General features: G+C 49.4%; 5 protein-coding genes across 5 annotated transcripts; 1 reads left to right on the plus strand and 4 right to left on the minus strand.

Annotated features, from left to right (window-relative positions):
* Window positions 1–546: 546 nt before the first annotated feature.
* UREG_00428 (Sep4a protein) lies at window positions 547–2,271 on the minus strand (the record flags this gene model as incomplete). Its single annotated transcript, XM_002540869.1, has 2 exons — window positions 547–1,660; window positions 1,730–2,271. 2 exons carry the CDS (start codon window positions 2,269–2,271, stop codon window positions 547–549), a joined length of 1,656 nt encoding a protein of 551 aa, XP_002540915.1.
* Window positions 2,272–4,334: 2,063 nt separating this feature from the next.
* On the minus strand, window positions 4,335–5,662 carry UREG_00429 (uncharacterized protein; the record flags this gene model as incomplete). The annotated part of the gene is made up of 4 exons (XM_002540870.1): window positions 4,335–4,731; window positions 4,803–4,988; window positions 5,120–5,468; window positions 5,548–5,662. The coding sequence occupies 4 exons, from the start codon at window positions 5,660–5,662 to the stop codon at window positions 4,335–4,337; spliced, it is 1,047 nt and encodes a 348-aa protein (XP_002540916.1).
* A 3,998-nt stretch (window positions 5,663–9,660) lies between these two features.
* On the minus strand, window positions 9,661–11,023 carry UREG_00430 (uncharacterized protein; the record flags this gene model as incomplete). Its single annotated transcript, XM_002540871.1, has 5 exons — window positions 9,661–9,923; window positions 10,119–10,176; window positions 10,283–10,378; window positions 10,479–10,731; window positions 10,971–11,023. The coding sequence occupies 5 exons, from the start codon at window positions 11,021–11,023 to the stop codon at window positions 9,661–9,663; spliced, it is 723 nt and encodes a 240-aa protein (XP_002540917.1).
* Window positions 11,024–12,668: 1,645 nt separating this feature from the next.
* Window positions 12,669–14,098, plus strand: UREG_00431 (uncharacterized protein; the record flags this gene model as incomplete). The annotated part of the gene is made up of 3 exons (XM_002540872.1): window positions 12,669–12,969; window positions 13,036–13,349; window positions 13,418–14,098. 3 exons carry the CDS (start codon window positions 12,669–12,671, stop codon window positions 14,096–14,098), a joined length of 1,296 nt encoding a protein of 431 aa, XP_002540918.1.
* An 801-nt stretch (window positions 14,099–14,899) lies between these two features.
* On the minus strand, window positions 14,900–16,232 carry UREG_00432 (uncharacterized protein; the record flags this gene model as incomplete). The annotated part of the gene is made up of 2 exons (XM_002540873.1): window positions 14,900–16,022; window positions 16,093–16,232. The coding sequence occupies 2 exons, from the start codon at window positions 16,230–16,232 to the stop codon at window positions 14,900–14,902; spliced, it is 1,263 nt and encodes a 420-aa protein (XP_002540919.1).
* Window positions 16,233–17,414: the final 1,182 nt, after the last annotated feature.

Consider the following 17,414-nt stretch of genomic DNA (forward strand, 5'->3'; position numbering starts at 1 on the left):
TTGGATTGGCTGACGACGTGATAATCTTCCTGCAGCAGTAGCTTGTTCAATGCGGACCATTTGAATCAAGTGTAAATAGAAGAGGGGCAAAAAATAGAACATGGAAGAGGAAGACAGAAGGGGGTATGAGAAGAAGGAGAAGCAATCTTCAGTAGTGAAAAAAATGAAATGAGCAAGAACATGAGAATTGAGTCATGAAGACAAGGAAAAGAAGCCAGACCATTCATAGCTGACAGCAAACGAACAGGACAATAATCTTCAACAGAATGTTTCTTTTTACAACATCAAGTTCCACACACAGAATAGGCCGCCAGTTTGGGCAGAGCAAAGCCATGTCCGCAGAAATCACAGCGAAAGGATCAAAAGTAAGACATAAGCCGAAGCGAAATGAAAGAAGAAAAGGCTTCATGCTCTCACATCCCCGTACCACAGACAAATGCATACATCAAGCAAGACGCCTAGCGTCATAGTGCTTGGCAATAGACCGGTGAAGGTGCTCGGCAAGTCACTTCTCGTTTAGGGCTGTTCAAACCACTGTTGGAGGTGTTAGATCTGACCGTTTCCAAGACTCCCGTTACGCTTCAGCCGAAGAGTTCTCCATCTCTCATACCAAACCTCACGGCTGGCTTCACGGAGTTCAGCACGCCACTCGCCAAATACTGTATCCTTCAACTTCAGAAAATCGCAGTGCTCGGGGTTATACGGATCCGCAAATCCCCAAGGAAATTTGCGACCAATTGGTCCGTCCTTAGAGTCCAGGGTGTGTGGATCAGGCGAGAGAATTGAGAGTGGGATGAAAGGTTCGTTATTCGGCCCTCCGCTCAACATGCTAGACGATGAACTGCGCTTTCGTTGCTTCTCCAATGACTTCTCCAGGGCTGATGGAGCCGCTGGAGGTGGGACTGGGTTGTTCGGGTCGTCCGGAACGGTTTCGGAGTCCGGAGTACGGCGTCTCCCGTCTTCGCTCAGTTCATCTTCATCCCTTTCGTCAAATCTGTCAAGAGAGCTGGAGTAGTCGTCTTCAGGTTCCTCAAGCGTCAGTACCTCCAGGGGGTCGATGTTGGCCTTTTTCAAGCTGTCCCAAACGGTCTTTTTCAAATGCAACATGTGAGCGCTGGTAACGGTATCAGCTTTGCTGATTACAGGCACGACCGTTGTTTTCCCTTGCATAGTACGTAGGACTTGCAGATCGAGGTCTTCATCCAATCCGCCAATTACACGTGCAGCAGCACTGCTAGGATCCCCTTCGGCGGCCTTTTCAGCAGCAGCAATATTAGCGTCAAGTCGGGCTGGATCCAGGATAAGGAATGCACAGTGGATATGTGTGTCGCGCACGCCGGGCGACCGGATAACCTTCATCTCCTCAGTGAAGCTATCCTCGAACTTGCTTTCTAAAAAGCTAGTGATTTCGCGAAGCTGAAGGTCCACAATACTTCTCTCAAGCCCTTGTGAATCCCACAATGTTAGACCAACTCGTTCGCTATCGATTTCTGTTTCGAGATAATGGCAGGTGAAGTAGCCGTTTGGAGGTGCCTGTGGCAGATCATCCATTTCTTCGAGACTGCGTGTTGGGCGCTTCGTAGGCGGGAGGGCAAGAGCTTGTCGTAGAAAATTAACGAGGGAGGTCTTGCCGGAGTTTTTCGCGCCAATCACGAGGATGCTAATAGAAAGAATGAGAATGAGATTCAACGGTACAGATAAGCAATCAGGGAATATTCAGTGCTCTTACTTGTAGGGCGTCGGGTCCTTTCGTCTCCTTACTCTTCTCGGACTATTGATCGTACTCACTGCACTACTAGCATAGCTATAGCGGCCACGATGCGCCATACTTTCTGTTCTTGCGAGTATGTCATATGGAATTGGCGGAACAGGAGGGTAGTTTTGGGGTGAGCTGGGTTCGTATGCTGCTCGGCTTGAAATGGTTGCACTATTGCCGGGATGAACATTTTCTCCGCCAAACGTGTTGAGCTGGGGAGGGGGAGAGATGTCCGGCAATTGAGGAGCATATTTTGAGATAGCAGCAGCCTCCCGTTGGCGACGTAGCTGCTCTTCCTTGGCCTGCTCTTTTAGTAACTTCTTACTCATTTTGCCGGACAATTTGCGTTCGCCAAGTTTCTCGGTAGATTTTGCACGACGAAGAAAGCCACGGGAAGAGCGACGCGTTGCGTTGGCCTGAGGATGGGATGGATTTCCATTCTCACTGATAGCCGGGATGGCGTCAGGGGGCGGCGACGAACCGGGGGTGCGGGGCGCAGCAGGGGCTGACGACATGATTTAATCAGAAGTTCACGCGACGGTGTGTTGATTCAGCCGAGAAAGGCGTGCGTGCGTGCGCGAATGGGATGATTGACCAAATAGCAGGAGAGTGTAATTTGAGCGATGCGATGACTGTGATGCGTTTCACCTCATTGAAGACTAAGGGTTCTGAGGGCCATGAATATGTCAGTCCGGGAGCTTCAACACAAACCAGGAACCAACACTTCACACAAATGCGGAAGACTGAGCTTACATTTCTAGAACAGCTGTTTGCAGGGGAAAGAGATGCGAAGCAGAGAAGTGTCAATTCTTTCTGTTGGCAGCACTTTTGACCCTCTTATCGTCCACCGCCTCTTGGCGTCTGAGGTCGAAATCAGTCCCAACTATTCGAGCCACGCGATGGCAAGGACGGGATGCAGGTGAGATTGCGGCAACGGGTCAGTATCGGGGGTTTTTGGTCTCCTCGCAAGGAGCCTGGAGTCACGACGGCGATCGATACGAAGGAGCCAGCAAATTGCGAGCTGGAATGGGGATTAGAAAAGGAGCGTATTCTGGACTAGGAATTAAAAGAAAACTGCTATCGCATCGATGGGGACGGCGGCACGTTCGATCAATCCAGCTGCACGCGAGCCCAGCAAGAAGAGTGCCAGGATTAACGAGGTAGGAATCCCAGGTTCGGAGACCTGCTAAGCTTCCAATCGCAAGTCCGCCTTCAATCTTGAGCGACGAGGAAGTGAACACCCTGCCCGGCAGTTAAGAGGCCAAATATACGATGAGAGAAAGGGACGAAGGAATGTGTTATGACAAGATCACAAAATATAAAGTTCTCAAGGGAAAAAGAGAGGATAGGGGGGGGCAACGAAACCGAAGTATCAGGGGAGCAGGGGAGCAGCAACTGAGGCACGCTCTGGGGGAGGAAAGTTACTCCAAGCGAACTTGCTCGATCTCCAATTCTTCACGGGGCCAGCGGCTTCTTGTTGATATTCCCCAGGTGCTGAGGCCAGCAGTCTTGGATTCTCGACGATTCTTGCTGAGAGAAACGAAACGAAGAGAAGAACGAAATGAATGCTCGATTGGGAGGAAAAAGGGTCAGCATGCCTCTCATACGGGCCCCGTACGCGGTAACTTTAAATTTCCTCCATCCGAAGGCCTCCAGAGGTCGCGTTAATTACCCAGCAAGAGCCATGCTTCATTTCCAGCCGGAAAACAACTACATAGTCCGATGCACTTTATCCCCATGAGTATCACTCCTCCGTCGTGCCCGATATCTCAGATCCGATCACGCACCTTGCATCCTGCGTCCCAGAAGGACAGGCCTCCTAGCACTGCTTCAGGGGTGACCCATCGACGTCAAAATTACGCTTATTTCCCGAGTTACCACGGTTTCGTTTCAGGGCGAATTCTGGGGCCAGGCGGATCGGTAATACCAGTACGCGTGGAGGAAACAGCCATGTCCGCCCTAAAGCAAGCCGTAATCGCTTGGCAGGGGTGGATTGGAGCTTAACAGCGGGCTCTGATTGGTGGGCAAGCTTGCAGGCCAAGCAGGCCAAACCGCTTTTGGGAGGCAGCTTTGTAAGTCTGGTACGGGTTGAACACATGCTGTATTGTCGTTACACCACGGCATCTGTTCGAGATGGACCCCTTCTCCAGACCCATCCCCAACTCTCCCACACAGGCAGATGTCGACATTCCCAGAAGGCCTGTGTCCTCAGTAACCAAGGCAAGAAAACAATTGCTGGAACTCCCCAAAGATAACCGTTGCTGACTGATAATTTTGCTAAGAATCCGTGCACGCAACCCAGTTCATGCATGCTGCGACATGGACCCTTGCCTGGGCGGGAGATGAAAGTTGTCACAAGGGGCATTCCAAACGCCTGGTAAACATTTGCAACTCCGTCTTGAATTTGATGATGCCAGCTGTCACAGGTTTCGAGATACTTGGACCAAGCTGGAACTATCTCGAACATTCAGGCACACTGAAGAACATCTATCACATTGGCGAGGAATATACAATCCTCGGAATTCGAACATTGAACACTAGGAAACAGCAACGAAAATGAAAAGTTCGACTGAGACCTCTACAATAGCTCCACCACGCGCTTCAGCTCTTGTTCCTCCTCTTCTTGCAGATTCAAACTTCGTCGAATAAAACAAGGTCCGATCTTCGACGGGCAAACATTTTTGCGATCAAGCTCTTTGAACTTGGGGCCATTGGGCCCGGACGCATACTTTCGTTGCCCGAACAAGATAACCTGTCCTTCTGCGTCATCAGGGAGCTGCTCATCGCCCCACTGCCCGTCGAAATTGAGCCAGTTGACCGGAGTGTCTGCATCGTATGCGCTGAATTCCTGCGAGGCTCGATCGTACCGGAATGAATATGTACTCAAGGTCGGATCCCACAGAAAGCCTTCATTACACTTGTCGGTTAAAAGTCCGATTGGGAGGCTGACTCCCGGGATGGTGTGGTCGTGGGTTCTGAGTTGATGTCAGTGTGAACCCTATACAGCATTCGAGGACAAAACGGCAAAATCAAATATTGTACCCACCCTTCCGTTGTGTAGAGGGCATGACTACCATTCGCGCTGAACGCAACAGGCCGCAGTCCGCGTTTGTTCACGGCATCCCATGCAAACGCACGCCCGCCGGCATGCTGGCTATACCAGATGGCCTGAGGCTGGCCATTCTTGAAACGGATCATATTATGTTCCCTGTGCCATTTCTCAGGATTGGACCTATTCGCGAATAAGGGGCATTTTACCAGTCTCCGACATGGTTGCCAAACTGGATACCAAAAACAGTATTTCCTTCGTTGTACCTGACCACGCATCAGCGAATGAGCCGTAGGAATCCTTGCTTTACTAACGCGTTGAAATAAAAGTAAAAGGCATCGACCACCCCGTCTTCACGCTCCGTAACAACAATCGTTGAGCTTATGGCTCCTTCGGTTTTACCGTCGCTATTAGGTCTCACGCCCTTGAACCAATCTGGCAGCGCACGTATACCCTCCGAAGATGTCAAAAAGATATCTTTACCACCTAGTGCATTCAATTGATCCAAGTTATTCAGGGTTAATGGCGATGGTGCACCCGCTACGGGCTTATACTTGACCTGCGGTATTGAGTGCGCGACCTGAGCGGCGATATCTGCCGGCTGGTACGGGTCTTGGCTGTGTGTCCAAACCAAAGGTGCTAAAGCGTTGAGACCGGCATCAGCTTTTCAAATACTTTTCCATTTACTCGCCACCAAATAAAGCGAGAAGCGGAAACTCGGGTGGGCATCGCCCCTTCATACCATATTTCACCACATAATCAGGCACCGCTGCATGGGTTCCCCTTATCGTGCTGCCCCCGAGTGAAAACAGAGCAAAACCGGCTATCGCTCGATGCCACTGCCTTGCTGCCCACATCTTAAGACGAAAATTGCTGCTTGTGATTCGACCAGCATATCAATGAAGCAACCCGAACGGAACCAAACCGGATATCAACGCGTTTTCTGGCTGTGTGGGAGCCTCCAAGGTGGGTGTCCGTCTATTTATTCTCCAAAACTGTCTCCAGACGAGCATCATGAACTATATATTCAGACCAAGATCGTTGCTTCCCGGCCTGAAGTTCATGGGGTAGCCAATGAAACTAGACCGATGACCCATTCATTTGAAGGTGTCCTGGCATTTGACGCCCTGACGATCGTTCGGCTGACATTACCAATTCTCATTCATGAAAGATGCGGCAGGGCTTTTTGGAGTGTATACTCCACAGGTATTCTGGGATACATATCTATCAAGAAAACGATGCAAACCCTGATTAGAGTGAAGTGTTCCAGAAAGCACCTCTATCAGAGGACTAGCACATGGGCGGAAATATGATCGACAAGCTCTTAACCTATCAGTGGTCTCATCCGCACCTTGCGCTTGTCGAGAGTCAGCCGTTCCACTTATAAAGAGAAGGGGGAAGACTATTCATGACTTCGTCATTTTGTAGTCTTCAACCCTCCACTCGTGATCCGTTTGAGATCACATGCTGTCGCAGCGCTGTCAAGCAGCTTGCATATCATTTCATCAGTGATGGCACGGTATCACACCCAGAAGAGGTTTCAAGGCTGCATAGTGTGCCGTTCTCCCGAGTATCGAATAGTCAGGACACATGAGCAAACTGGCGATACCTGCGTGGAAAGGCAGCATGGAGGATCTTGGTGGCATGTCCGATAATCAGCTGTCATGCGCGACTCTTGACATGGATCCTCACTAGTCCGGAATCGGATTAACTAGCTCCCGTGACCAGTAAGCTGCAGACCCAAAAATCATATATATCAGTTTCCAGAAAATTTGTTTCTTGATTCAGGCCTTTGTCCTGGGATAAGGGGTATTCTAAAATTGAAATCCAATTTTCACCGAGCTTGAGACGTGACCACAGCCTAGGAATATATGCTCTCTCCTTTTTTTTTTCACTGTCCATTGTATTACAGGCCAGATGTTCCACGTAGTTATAGCCCAGAAAGCCACCACGGGAATTCAGTGCGAAAGATATCATTTATATTCACCATCGAACTTGGGATTTGACGAAGATGCAGATGTAGAACTCGGTAAAACTGAGCTGTAAAGCTACCCAGTTGCTATCATTGCGGGAGTGAAGTTATCAAAGAACACACCATTCATTCCATACTGAAAAGTTGGTGATTTGTTGAAAGCTCTGTTGCATCAAACATGAGCAGCTAATAGAGATAGCATTTGGGACAACTAAGTTCACAAATGTAATGAAAACTGAAACGAAACGGAGTGTGAGCAGAGTTGAAGAGATACAAGAGCATTGTTCAAAATTTATATATAAATTTCAGCCATATGCAATAATAATCACCAGTAGTGGAGTTATGTGGATAACAATAACTTCCAGTCCTGTTCTTCAATAGTCAATGTAGAGCTTGACAACCATTCTGAAAACCGTCCTAAAGGTCAGGAGGCGCGCCTCAATATCCTATAGTAACAAACTGCATAACAATCAACTTACAATTGAGAGCCATAATCAAGGGTCAAAAGCACTTAGAGAAGGGGGATTGAATGATGCCCAGACGCACCGATGGCTTCGGGTCTGTATAAACTGTGATATTCCAAGCCGGAAATATCACACATCATAATAATTCTCATCCAGAGAACACAAGTCATTTTCAAAATTCCCACTCAGTGCTTCCATATGCGCTAACTAGCGCAGCGTTTCAGCCTGGTATCTGAGAAAGCCATAACAGTACAAAGTGTACCGAGTAGAGTGAGAGATTGTGATCAGAAGGAAAGTGCATATTCTCAGCCCGCCATACCAAGGGAACTGATGGAGTTATCGCTCTAGAAACGGTTCCGCTGACTCCAAAAAGCCGTGTCAAGGAATGAATTCCAGAGTGTGAACACAACAAAGTTCGGTTTAGTCAAATAAAAAAGCAGAACCGTGTCTTGGAGGTGAGTGAGGCGGTGGCTAGCATGGTCTTGAAGTCAGCTCTCCGGATTCATTCTGCAATGGAAGCCTCAGGGAGCTGAATAGGTAGGCCTGCGGTCACTACGAGGCCAGATCTGCAAGCCCATGCCACCAAGGGTCGAGGGGGCCAAGATGTCAGGTCTCTGGGTTTGCGCCCTTCGAAAATGCGCACATGGGCATCGAGACAAAACCAGTTTTCCATGGTAGAGAGGCGCATTTTCACCAATTAAAAACCTCATACTGAACGAACGTGAATATGGAATGCTGATGGGTCACAAAGTCGCAAATTGCTCCAACGAATGGATCCACGTAAACCATGTAACGGATTGAGCCACGGTGGCTGGCCTGAAAGTTGGTTGCGAAGAGCCAGGTGTTGATTGACGCCGGAGTATGGATCCGGGAAAGAAGCGTTCTGCTCTAGGTTCCATCCCACGGCACCGCGATTCTCAAGTGGGAGGGCAGAATGGGCCTGGACCAAGTCCGAAAACTAGTCTGCCTTCTCGCTGCTTAAGATCCAGGGCTATTGTAGGGTTGTATCAGAGTTGGTCAAGCCACATTCCAGGAGATTCCGGGCTGCAGCATTGTCCGAATGGGACGTTGAATCTCGAAAAAGCGGGTCAAAGAGGGACTCCTGGATATGACAGGATTTGTGAGAAGTAGCAAACATAACCATTTTCAACAGAGCACAGGTTCTCCATCCAGAGAAGCCATTCTCCCGAAGAAAGGGACCATGTCGACCACGCCAGACGAAGGGTGGGAAACGCTGGGCAAACCACAACACGGTTTCCAAGCACGAGGCAAGTCTGCCTGATCTGACTGGAAGGGGCTGCATCATGCATATTCCATCCAAACATTTGGACCGATAAGGAGCGTTGCACCAGAGAGTTGTGAACGGATAAGATTTCACATCAAATCTTCTTTAGAAATCGGGATGAAAAACGTCCAATCAATGGTAGCTTACCAGAGCTCAAAACAGGGCTTGTTTGTACAAAGCCCTCCGTACCCTCGATCGAAAGGGGTTCAAAAACTGACAGCTGCTTCCTGTCACACGAACAACACGCAACCACGGGAAGCTGGACAGAGTCACAGAGTGACAGCTCCACCCACAAAACTCAAGGGCCTCACAAGCTGGGGCGCTTGAGGCGGTTTTTGTTCAAAATCGAACCCTGCAAAACAAATCAAACTGGCTTGCATGGAGAGGTTCCCCAAGATCCCAGTTGGCGCGGGATCAGCAGGACAGGGTTCATGGATCTGGCTTTCCACTTGAGGCTGGACGCAGAACGGTCCACGGCAGACTGGGAACGGAGTACTTCTCCCACTTATTCGTGGCGGTGTTACCGGGAACGGTCGATGAGAGGTGTGGAAGAAACATCCTGGGGTTTATCATTGCCGCCTACTTTGCCGGATGTGGTTTGACAGCAAGAGTGACGAGCAAAGCCCGCTCGGTCAGCTGGTTGCATCTTGCGCGGCACAAACCGACACACAGACGGGGCCCGTGTCACGATAGTGTTGGACTGTTCCCGTCCTTATGCGGAGGAATCGCTGATAGCACTTTGGAGGCTCAAGTTGGATTTGTAGCAAGATATGCACAGGGTACTTTGAGCCTTGTGGAATGCTTCAACCCCCGCAATGCTAAATTGTGGACTTCCTGTGGATTGTTTGCTTTCTTTTTGGTGAGCCATGCAGTGGCACAATACAAGGCGGAATGGCGTGGGAGAAAAAAGCTTGGGGTTTATCGGCGAATTTTGGGTTGAATCAGTGGCAATATTATGAGTTTGAGCTGGGTAATTCGAGAGACAATAGCTTAACTACAGATCAGTAGCCTTTTTGTACATACGAGAGAACCTGACGGAGCTGTCTGCGTGATGCTGGGGATGTCGCCGATCAGAGGAAATTAAGCGAGCGAGGGACGAAGGATTCAAGGGAGGCGACCACTGGTACCGTTCGGTTACTCATGTCTCATCAGCTTGAAAACTCGCAGATCAAGCGGAATCCTCTCGCCCATCCATGTTGCCCGCTGCGTGTGGTTCCTCTCCTCCTCCTCGTCTATCGTGTTGGGATGGATGAGGACGCTGAGTGGCCCACGGTTAATCACCAGCCAGGGAATGAAAGCGCCAAATTGCGAAGGAGTGAAGATGTTCACTTCAAACATCGCAACTGGGTGTGGGCCAAGTGGCCGATCGAAAAAGTCATAGATACGAAGTTCGGGAACTGGGTTCAATCGTTAGCCAATTGTTGACCGGGTGCTCTTGTTCACCTTTAACCACTCGTTCTGAAGCCAAAACAAGGGTTCTTCTTAACCAGGTGTTTTTTCTGAGGCTGCCGTCTCATGGATGGAATTCGGGCGAGCTCATCGATTTTGACTCGCGGGTCTAAACGAGGAAGGATTGGATGGAGTGGCATTACATTCGCGTCTGATACGTTCCCAGAGGGCCTTTGCAAATTCGACTTGTTCGGGATTATTCTGCGGCCACATCAGTCCTGGATCGTTGCGCCATCAAGCAACAAGAAAGCAAGCCAGAAAAAAAGGAATTTTCGGTGTCAGGCGGTTCGTGCGTCATGGCACGCACCTGGTAGTGGTATATATGGACATCGAAACCCACCACGTCGTCCCGGTCGTCCAACGGGGCTTGGAATGTGTCATAGGCCCTTACTCCTTTCGACGGCTTGAGGATTTTTCAGCGATTTCCCATCTTCGTTCCTCTCACTAAGCCTGAGGTCAGAGATCAACCGCTACGTGTTGAGTGGCCGTAAACGTCGACTCACTTGGAGAGCGGCGGGAGATTGTCGTACCCCTCGAGTGGCGAGGGGTATTGGTACGAAAACTGATCCGGCATTCCGATTTTGGGCAATCAAGCTTAGTAGGGAGTAGTACAAAGGCAGTACTCCGTATGCTGGGGCAGAAACTGTGATGGTATTCAGGCCTGATCTGAATTGGTGTATCAAAGGATGTCGAGAGGGTGCGAGCTGGGGGAGTTTGATGGAAATGTCGGTCTCTTGGCGGGGAGTGTCGTTGTACCTAACTGCGGCGGTGTGATTAGAAGCCGTCATTCCGATCAGCCCGTGAAGATGCATCCAAGGGAATCCAGAAGAGGAGAATCCTCGCCAATAAATATGGAACGGTCATACCTTGCTGTCGTGACTGATGTACTACATACTTCTCGTGGTGCGAGTGCCCACAGCTGCAGTGGAAGTACCCCTGACTGGCCCAACGTCGGCCGGAACCCAAACCGGGAAGACGCGAGACGCCAACCTCACCTCCTCGCCGTCCCGCGCTCTTCCATCTCATCCGCCTCGTCCATCTCGTCCATCTTCCTCAACCAGAACGGCTTTCTGTCTGCCGTGCCGTCGGCTACTATCTCTGTCAGCCCATGCAAGATTACCCAACTGGCAGCACCAAGCCCTTCGTTGCCCAACCGGGAGTCATCTCATTTTGTTTCCGTGCAGCTCCATGATCGTGTACCCTCACGATGCTGTTTTCCGAGACCTGGTTTAACATGATTCTCGTTGATGTGGGAAGAATGGAGTGTGCTGAGGCAGGTCTCGCCTCTCCTCCCTGCAAGGATCTGCTGTCTTTGGCGCCAATTCATGCAGTTGTCTGAGTGCCCGCCACGCTGACTGGCCCTGTTCTTGTGCTCGGGATGCAGGAGGCTCGAATTGACAACGCTAGCTGACTTGGCTCATCTAAGAATAAAACAGTAACTCTCGATGCGAAGATCTAGACCGTCATCCCCACTTTCGCCAGTGCGCAGCCAACTCAAAAAGTCTTTGATAGGTTTTGGTTCTTGTTCCCGAACTAGGGTCATCACAAACATTTCCTCAAATTCCCGCTCCCAAAAACCTCTCTCGTGGGATTTTTTTTTCCTCTTGAGGCACGGCAACAATGCTCATGGGTACCAGCGCAAAACCGATCTCTTAATCTGAAGAAACTCTTGTGCAGGTGCTGTGTTGGTGGGACTTGACTTTCCTTGCCCGACCACATTGCTCTCAATTACTTTTAGCGTCTAAGCAATTGGTTTTGATTTGATCGGTCATATCTGCACCCGGAGACGAAAGCCTTTCTTCGTGCATTTCGCTGCTGTGGGCAGCCATAACTCGTGCAACCGTCCTCTCGCATCCCATTATTCTGTCATCTCGAGATATCGCGTTGCATCTGGGGGCCCGGAAACCCAAAATCCAATTTGAAATTCGATTTGCTGCCGCGTCTGCATCTGCTTTGATTCAGTTGCCGGCCTTAACTGCCAGCCTAGCTTCCTCTTCGCGACTCGACTCCCAGCTTGATACAAACACCGCTCAAGTACATACATTGCGGATGCCGATGGCAGGCGGCTGATCGTAGGCGGCTAGACCCTGCAAATTCCCGCATCGACCTGCAGAAAACCGATTCACGCAGCTGAAAATTTCGAATTTTGTTTTTCCCTCTTGCTTTTTCATCCCAGCTGCCTGCTCCAGGCTTTAAATGGTTGGTATTGCAGGCTTTCGTACTGCTTTCAAAGCACGATCTTGTTTGGCCTTTTACCTAATTAATGCGTGCTCCTTTCCTTCGCAGCCGAGCCTTTGTTGACTGCCTTATTCCTTGTCCCGCTATGAGTGCCGTTTTCCAAGGTTGATATCTGTTCCCTGCAGAACAAAATTGCAACAGTGGCAGCAGACAGCGTTCAGAAAGAGTGGTCTGACACAAGAAAGGAAAACTTGGTTCAACTGGTTGTGCACCAGCATCTCCGCATGCCTTTGTCTTTGTTGCCTCGCGATGCTTTCTCATGCCACAATTAGACGGTTCGCCGGTATACCTGGATCAGCAACACGCACACCCTTTTTACAGTCGTTTACACACAAATTTATCTTTACCACCAAGGTCTAACAGCTTGCTTCGACAAGGCTGTGAGATATTCAAGACTTTTTCTCCTGTTGATAATGATTGTGGAAGTAGTTGAACTACTCTGATTTTTGTCAACAATGACGCGAGGACCGGTTCAAAATGGCCGTGGTTCGACCCTTACATTTGGCTTGGAGGTCGAGTTTTTTGCGGCAATGAAGGAAACTACGTTTAATCGCTTTCCAAATACCACCCTTTCAAGTCTTTTGGGCGATCGTCTCCGCCCAGTTCGCCTTCACGGCCCTAATGGCACTGGTGTTGGGATCAGGGTGGAAGGAGAAGACGATGAATGTTTCCAGAACGGTAGCATTGACTATTCCTTCTGGAACTTAACGACGGACAAGACAGTGGCCCCGAATTATCCAGATTGGTTCGAGTGCTGTAAGAAACCAGCAGTATTTTGAGTTGCCCTCGACTCTACTTCAGATATGCTAACGAATACTGAAGATGAAACGCAGCCAATTGAGATTATATCTCCTCCTTACCCTGTATACTCTCCACTGTGGGAGCATGACATACAACGGATCTTCACCTCACGATCTGGGCAGTACAATCCGATACCTTACAGAGAGCTCCGGATGTATTGTGAACAGAACAGCACCACCGGCCTTCATGTGCATATTGGCAACGGAACGACCCCAAACTCCGTTTTTCCCTTCCACACAGTTCGAAATCTTGCAATGATATTACTAGTCTATGAGCCAGAACTGGACAAATTGCTCGATACCTCCCCGTCATGGAATAGGATGTTAAATGAGCCGGTAGGTTTTTCTTAGATTACATTGCTTGCTGTGTTGGATGAAGTTATCTGATGATTCGACTTTGCTAGGTGCGGTGCATCACGTCAGTGAACAATCCTCACTTCCAACCTCCAATTCTCCCACGCGGATCACCAAGGCCCGTTATGGCTCTCCACCTTCTCAACACTTGCCCCGATATCCGAACGATCATCGATGTACTGAATCCTCGGCTACCCTCAATTTCCAGATCAACTAACCCCCTATATTTCAAATATAACTTCACTCCCCTCCTCGATTCTGTTGACGCTCCCATCTTGCCCGAAAATCACATCGGCGACAACAATGTACGCCCAAAGCGAAAACCCCCGACAGTCGAGTTTCGTCAGCAACCAGGCACTTTGGATCCTGACACGATGGTTCACTGGATAAGGTTCCTTGGGGCTTTGGTCGACTTTTCAGGGAAAATAGGCTTGCAGCCTCTTATCGAGTTTCTAGGCCTAGAAGAATGGCGTCTCGATACAGCTCCCCCAAATAAAGGCCCTGGCACTGAAGGACTTGGCAATCCGAATTATACACAGCACATCTCAACGTACTCCGCGGCCTCTCCACCTTCGCTTTCCGCCTTTTCACTACTCTCTGGGCTCCAGCCGGTAGGATCACTATCTCGACTCTTGACCGCGATGGAAACAGCTCATATCTCTCTTGACCCTGATACAACTCGATTCTGGCGTCGGAAGGTCGGAACTGACTCTCCGCACATACCAGCTTAATATTCGCCTTCTCATTTCATTTCAAATCTAGTCCCAGAAGGAAAACACTACGCAAACTAAAGTCATGATAACGACCGGATATCAACACTTACTTTACCGGAAAGCATCGAGAATACCCCTCCCGAGCAAACTTTACAGTCTTTAGCGCTAAACAACTAGTTAGTTATCTAACCCAAGCAATATCACTGTCGTTATGCCATGCCTTAGTTGGACGCACATCTATCCAGACCACGGATTATCTTGCATGTTCCAGAATGGCCCAGACGACAAGAGTGGACCGCGGTAGTCAGGATGGGAATTTCGGCTCGTCTCTGTTTGGAATGGTGGAACCCGAGTATGCAAGTGAGACTCACGCCCGTGCCACGTTGGAAGCCGCCATTTATCATCCCGGCAACATGCATGCACAACGCCGCCATGGCTATTAAAGAGGAAAGTCAAAAGAGTTTCGAAGCGGCGTTTGTCGGGAGGTGACGCAGCGGGTTGTGTACTTTTGGTTGGCTGCCTTTCATTCCAGGGATCATTTTTAGTTAAGAAGATTCTTTCTCTTCCTTCTTTGTGTTAGAAAAGGGTTTCTTTCAGGTAGTCCGTGGATCACATATTTCCATCACTTTGTTTCCTTGGATCATGATCGTCTCTTCCAGACCTCTTGCATGTTAATGAATGACATTGAAGTTTCCTTATACCTCAATTGACACTTTCGAGCGATACACCTCTCGCACTTGGATCTTCACCGATATGTTTCCGATGTAGCCGAAGGTTTAGCTTCCGTAATGGAGCAAGGCGCCTAGGGAGAAGCCTTGTTCACCAAGCAGGCTTGATATCCACATGTCCATTCTCATCTACGACTTTCCCACGATCCCATTCCCTGCCCTCGCCACTCTTTGCCCACTTAAAGTCCGACGCAGGCATATCATTCAGGCCCGCAAATGCGGTATTATTTTCCCATCTTTCAACCACATTCTTTTCGAAACCAGCTTCACGCAGTCGCTCCGCGCCCCTCTTCCTCCAAGCATTGCGGTCCCGGAGAGCCTCGAGGGCCATATCCCAATCGTCGTCTTCCGTAGCCATGCCAGGAATCGGCCGACGACTGCTTTTCTTTGTCGGTGGATCGTCTTCATCGTCCAAGTGGACATCTAGGGCAGGATCGTAGCCTTTTTCAAAATGTGAGTCAATGGTGCTTGATTTTGTTCTAAAAGCGCCACGCCCACGCGGAAGGGCTGGTGGAGTATGCAGATCGTTCTCTGAAGGAGGCAGAGGTCCGATTAAGTTACTTAGCGGGTCCGAGTCCGACGATTTGGCACTTCGAGCGTCGTCCAAGTCTGAATCCAAGGATGGAATCGAGGGACTTCTTTTCTGAGTATGCCGCTTTATATCTGTTGTAATAGTGCCTTCGGCCCTGTTGCGTCGATGTTCATGCTCAGGGGGTCTCCTGTGTCTGCCTTCCCTGTCGTAGGATTTGTATTTATCAGACGAACGCTCATGGGACGTTCTGCTGCTCTGACCCCTCTTGTGACGTTCGTAATCATTGTCTTCATGACGGCGATGCCTACGAGAGTCTTTTCGGCGCTCGACGCTAGACTTCCGTTCGCGGTCTTTGCTCTTCCTAGATTCACCTAACCTGCGTCTCGACGATTTCTCATCGCTCTCTTGTCCTATATCTGTGTGACGATATGTAAGCCTTCTCTCCCTGTCTCGTTCTTCATCCCTTGGTGATTCAACTCGTCGCCTTTTTGATTCCCTTCCTCGTTCATCTCGCTCGCACACTGACTCGTCTCTAGAAGTTAATCTTTGTCGAAGTAGTCGTTTCGCCTTTTGTCTAGCTTCTTCCTCTTCTTTTCGCTTCAAATTTGTGTTATGAGTATCCGTTTCACGTAGAATGTGTTTTAAGAAACGGGTATTCGGCTTCGGCGCTCCAGCTGTAGGTCTATCAATGCGTAGTGTATTAGCGTTTGGTTGGAAGGATATCTCATTGAGCACGAAGCGAATGACAGTACCTCTTAGGAGTAGTTCCATATACCCCCAAAGCAGAATATCGCAAAGAGTACTCCCGGGCATCTTTGGCCAGGAGTTGGGCAACATATTCATCATCTTTGGGGCGGGTCGAGGCGTCCTCTGCGTTACCGGAGGTTGGCATGGCGGCGATTCCAGAGCGCTAGGTCGCAACGCTCTCCAGCTGAAACATAAAGCTCAAGTGAATGTCATCATACTCACTCCCTTCTAGCAAGAAGTTGGATACTCAGTCCATTCATTTGCACCGATCCTAGAGGTAAAGAGTGGCAAGCAGTCATGTGACCAAACTTGCTAGCAAACAAGACAAACATCGACCTGTTTATGTTTTACCGTTTTGGGAGAGAACGTCGAAAATGGCGAAATCGTCCGTACTTGATTGAACTCAGGGCAAAGTAATCATATATTCCTCGAAAACCTTACATGCCGATCAATTGAATAGCTAAATTCCGAGTCTGACGGCGCTAAGAGCACCTCGTCCGTGATGGCATCAACCAAGCGCCATTCTGACATCCGCGCCGAGCTTCAAAAGATTGATGCTGCATACCCTGAACTATCAATCATCAAGATCAGCGAACCTATCGCTTCAAGTGCAGATCTTATCGATGGGAATAAGGTCAATGAATTAACTCCAAAGCAGCGCACGTCCGACGTTTCTACGAGTGCTTTTGAGAACCCCACCCCGGCGAGCTTGGAGGCGGATTTGTCGCATTACAAGGTGAGTATCTGGCTGTGAATCACTTTTCTAGACAGCCGCTTTTGCTTCATTGGGATTCAAGACACACTAAGCGATATTCTATGCCTAGGAGCTTTTCTCTAAACTCCGTTTCTCCTACCTTGAACAGGTCACAAAAGAAAAGTTTCTCCGGGCGATTGTGGGAGATCCACCACTGGTGGTCGGGCATAATGATAATGTGGAGTTAGAGGCCCAGCTTGCCTTGGTAAAAGCAGACTTGAAGGAGCGTAAGAAGGAAGTTGCAGATTTAATCGAGGAAATGGAGAGAGTAGGCAGGGACCTGGCCAATCGATACAAAAAGGTCCAACTGCAGACCACGCAGCTCTCTGAGCTTCCGTCATCCATTGCCGAGCTTGAACGTACGATAGCCGAACTGCGCACGCATTCCTCACAATCACCAGACTCTGGCGATGTCCCTTCGTCTCAAACGCTTCCGCTGCAAGACACACTTGCTCTCCTGGCAGAGCGGGAGGCGGAGGTTGAAAGTTTGAACCGCCAACTGAGTTCATTGGGTCCTACTTTGCCCCGCAAAGCTAGGGAGGCTGAAGCGATGGAAAGAGATCTTGCAGCATT

The sequence above is a fragment of the Uncinocarpus reesii genome, genomic scaffold (assembly GCF_000003515.1).
Source record: "Uncinocarpus reesii 1704 scaffold_1 genomic scaffold, whole genome shotgun sequence".
NCBI lineage: Eukaryota > Fungi > Ascomycota > Eurotiomycetes > Onygenales > Onygenaceae > Uncinocarpus > Uncinocarpus reesii.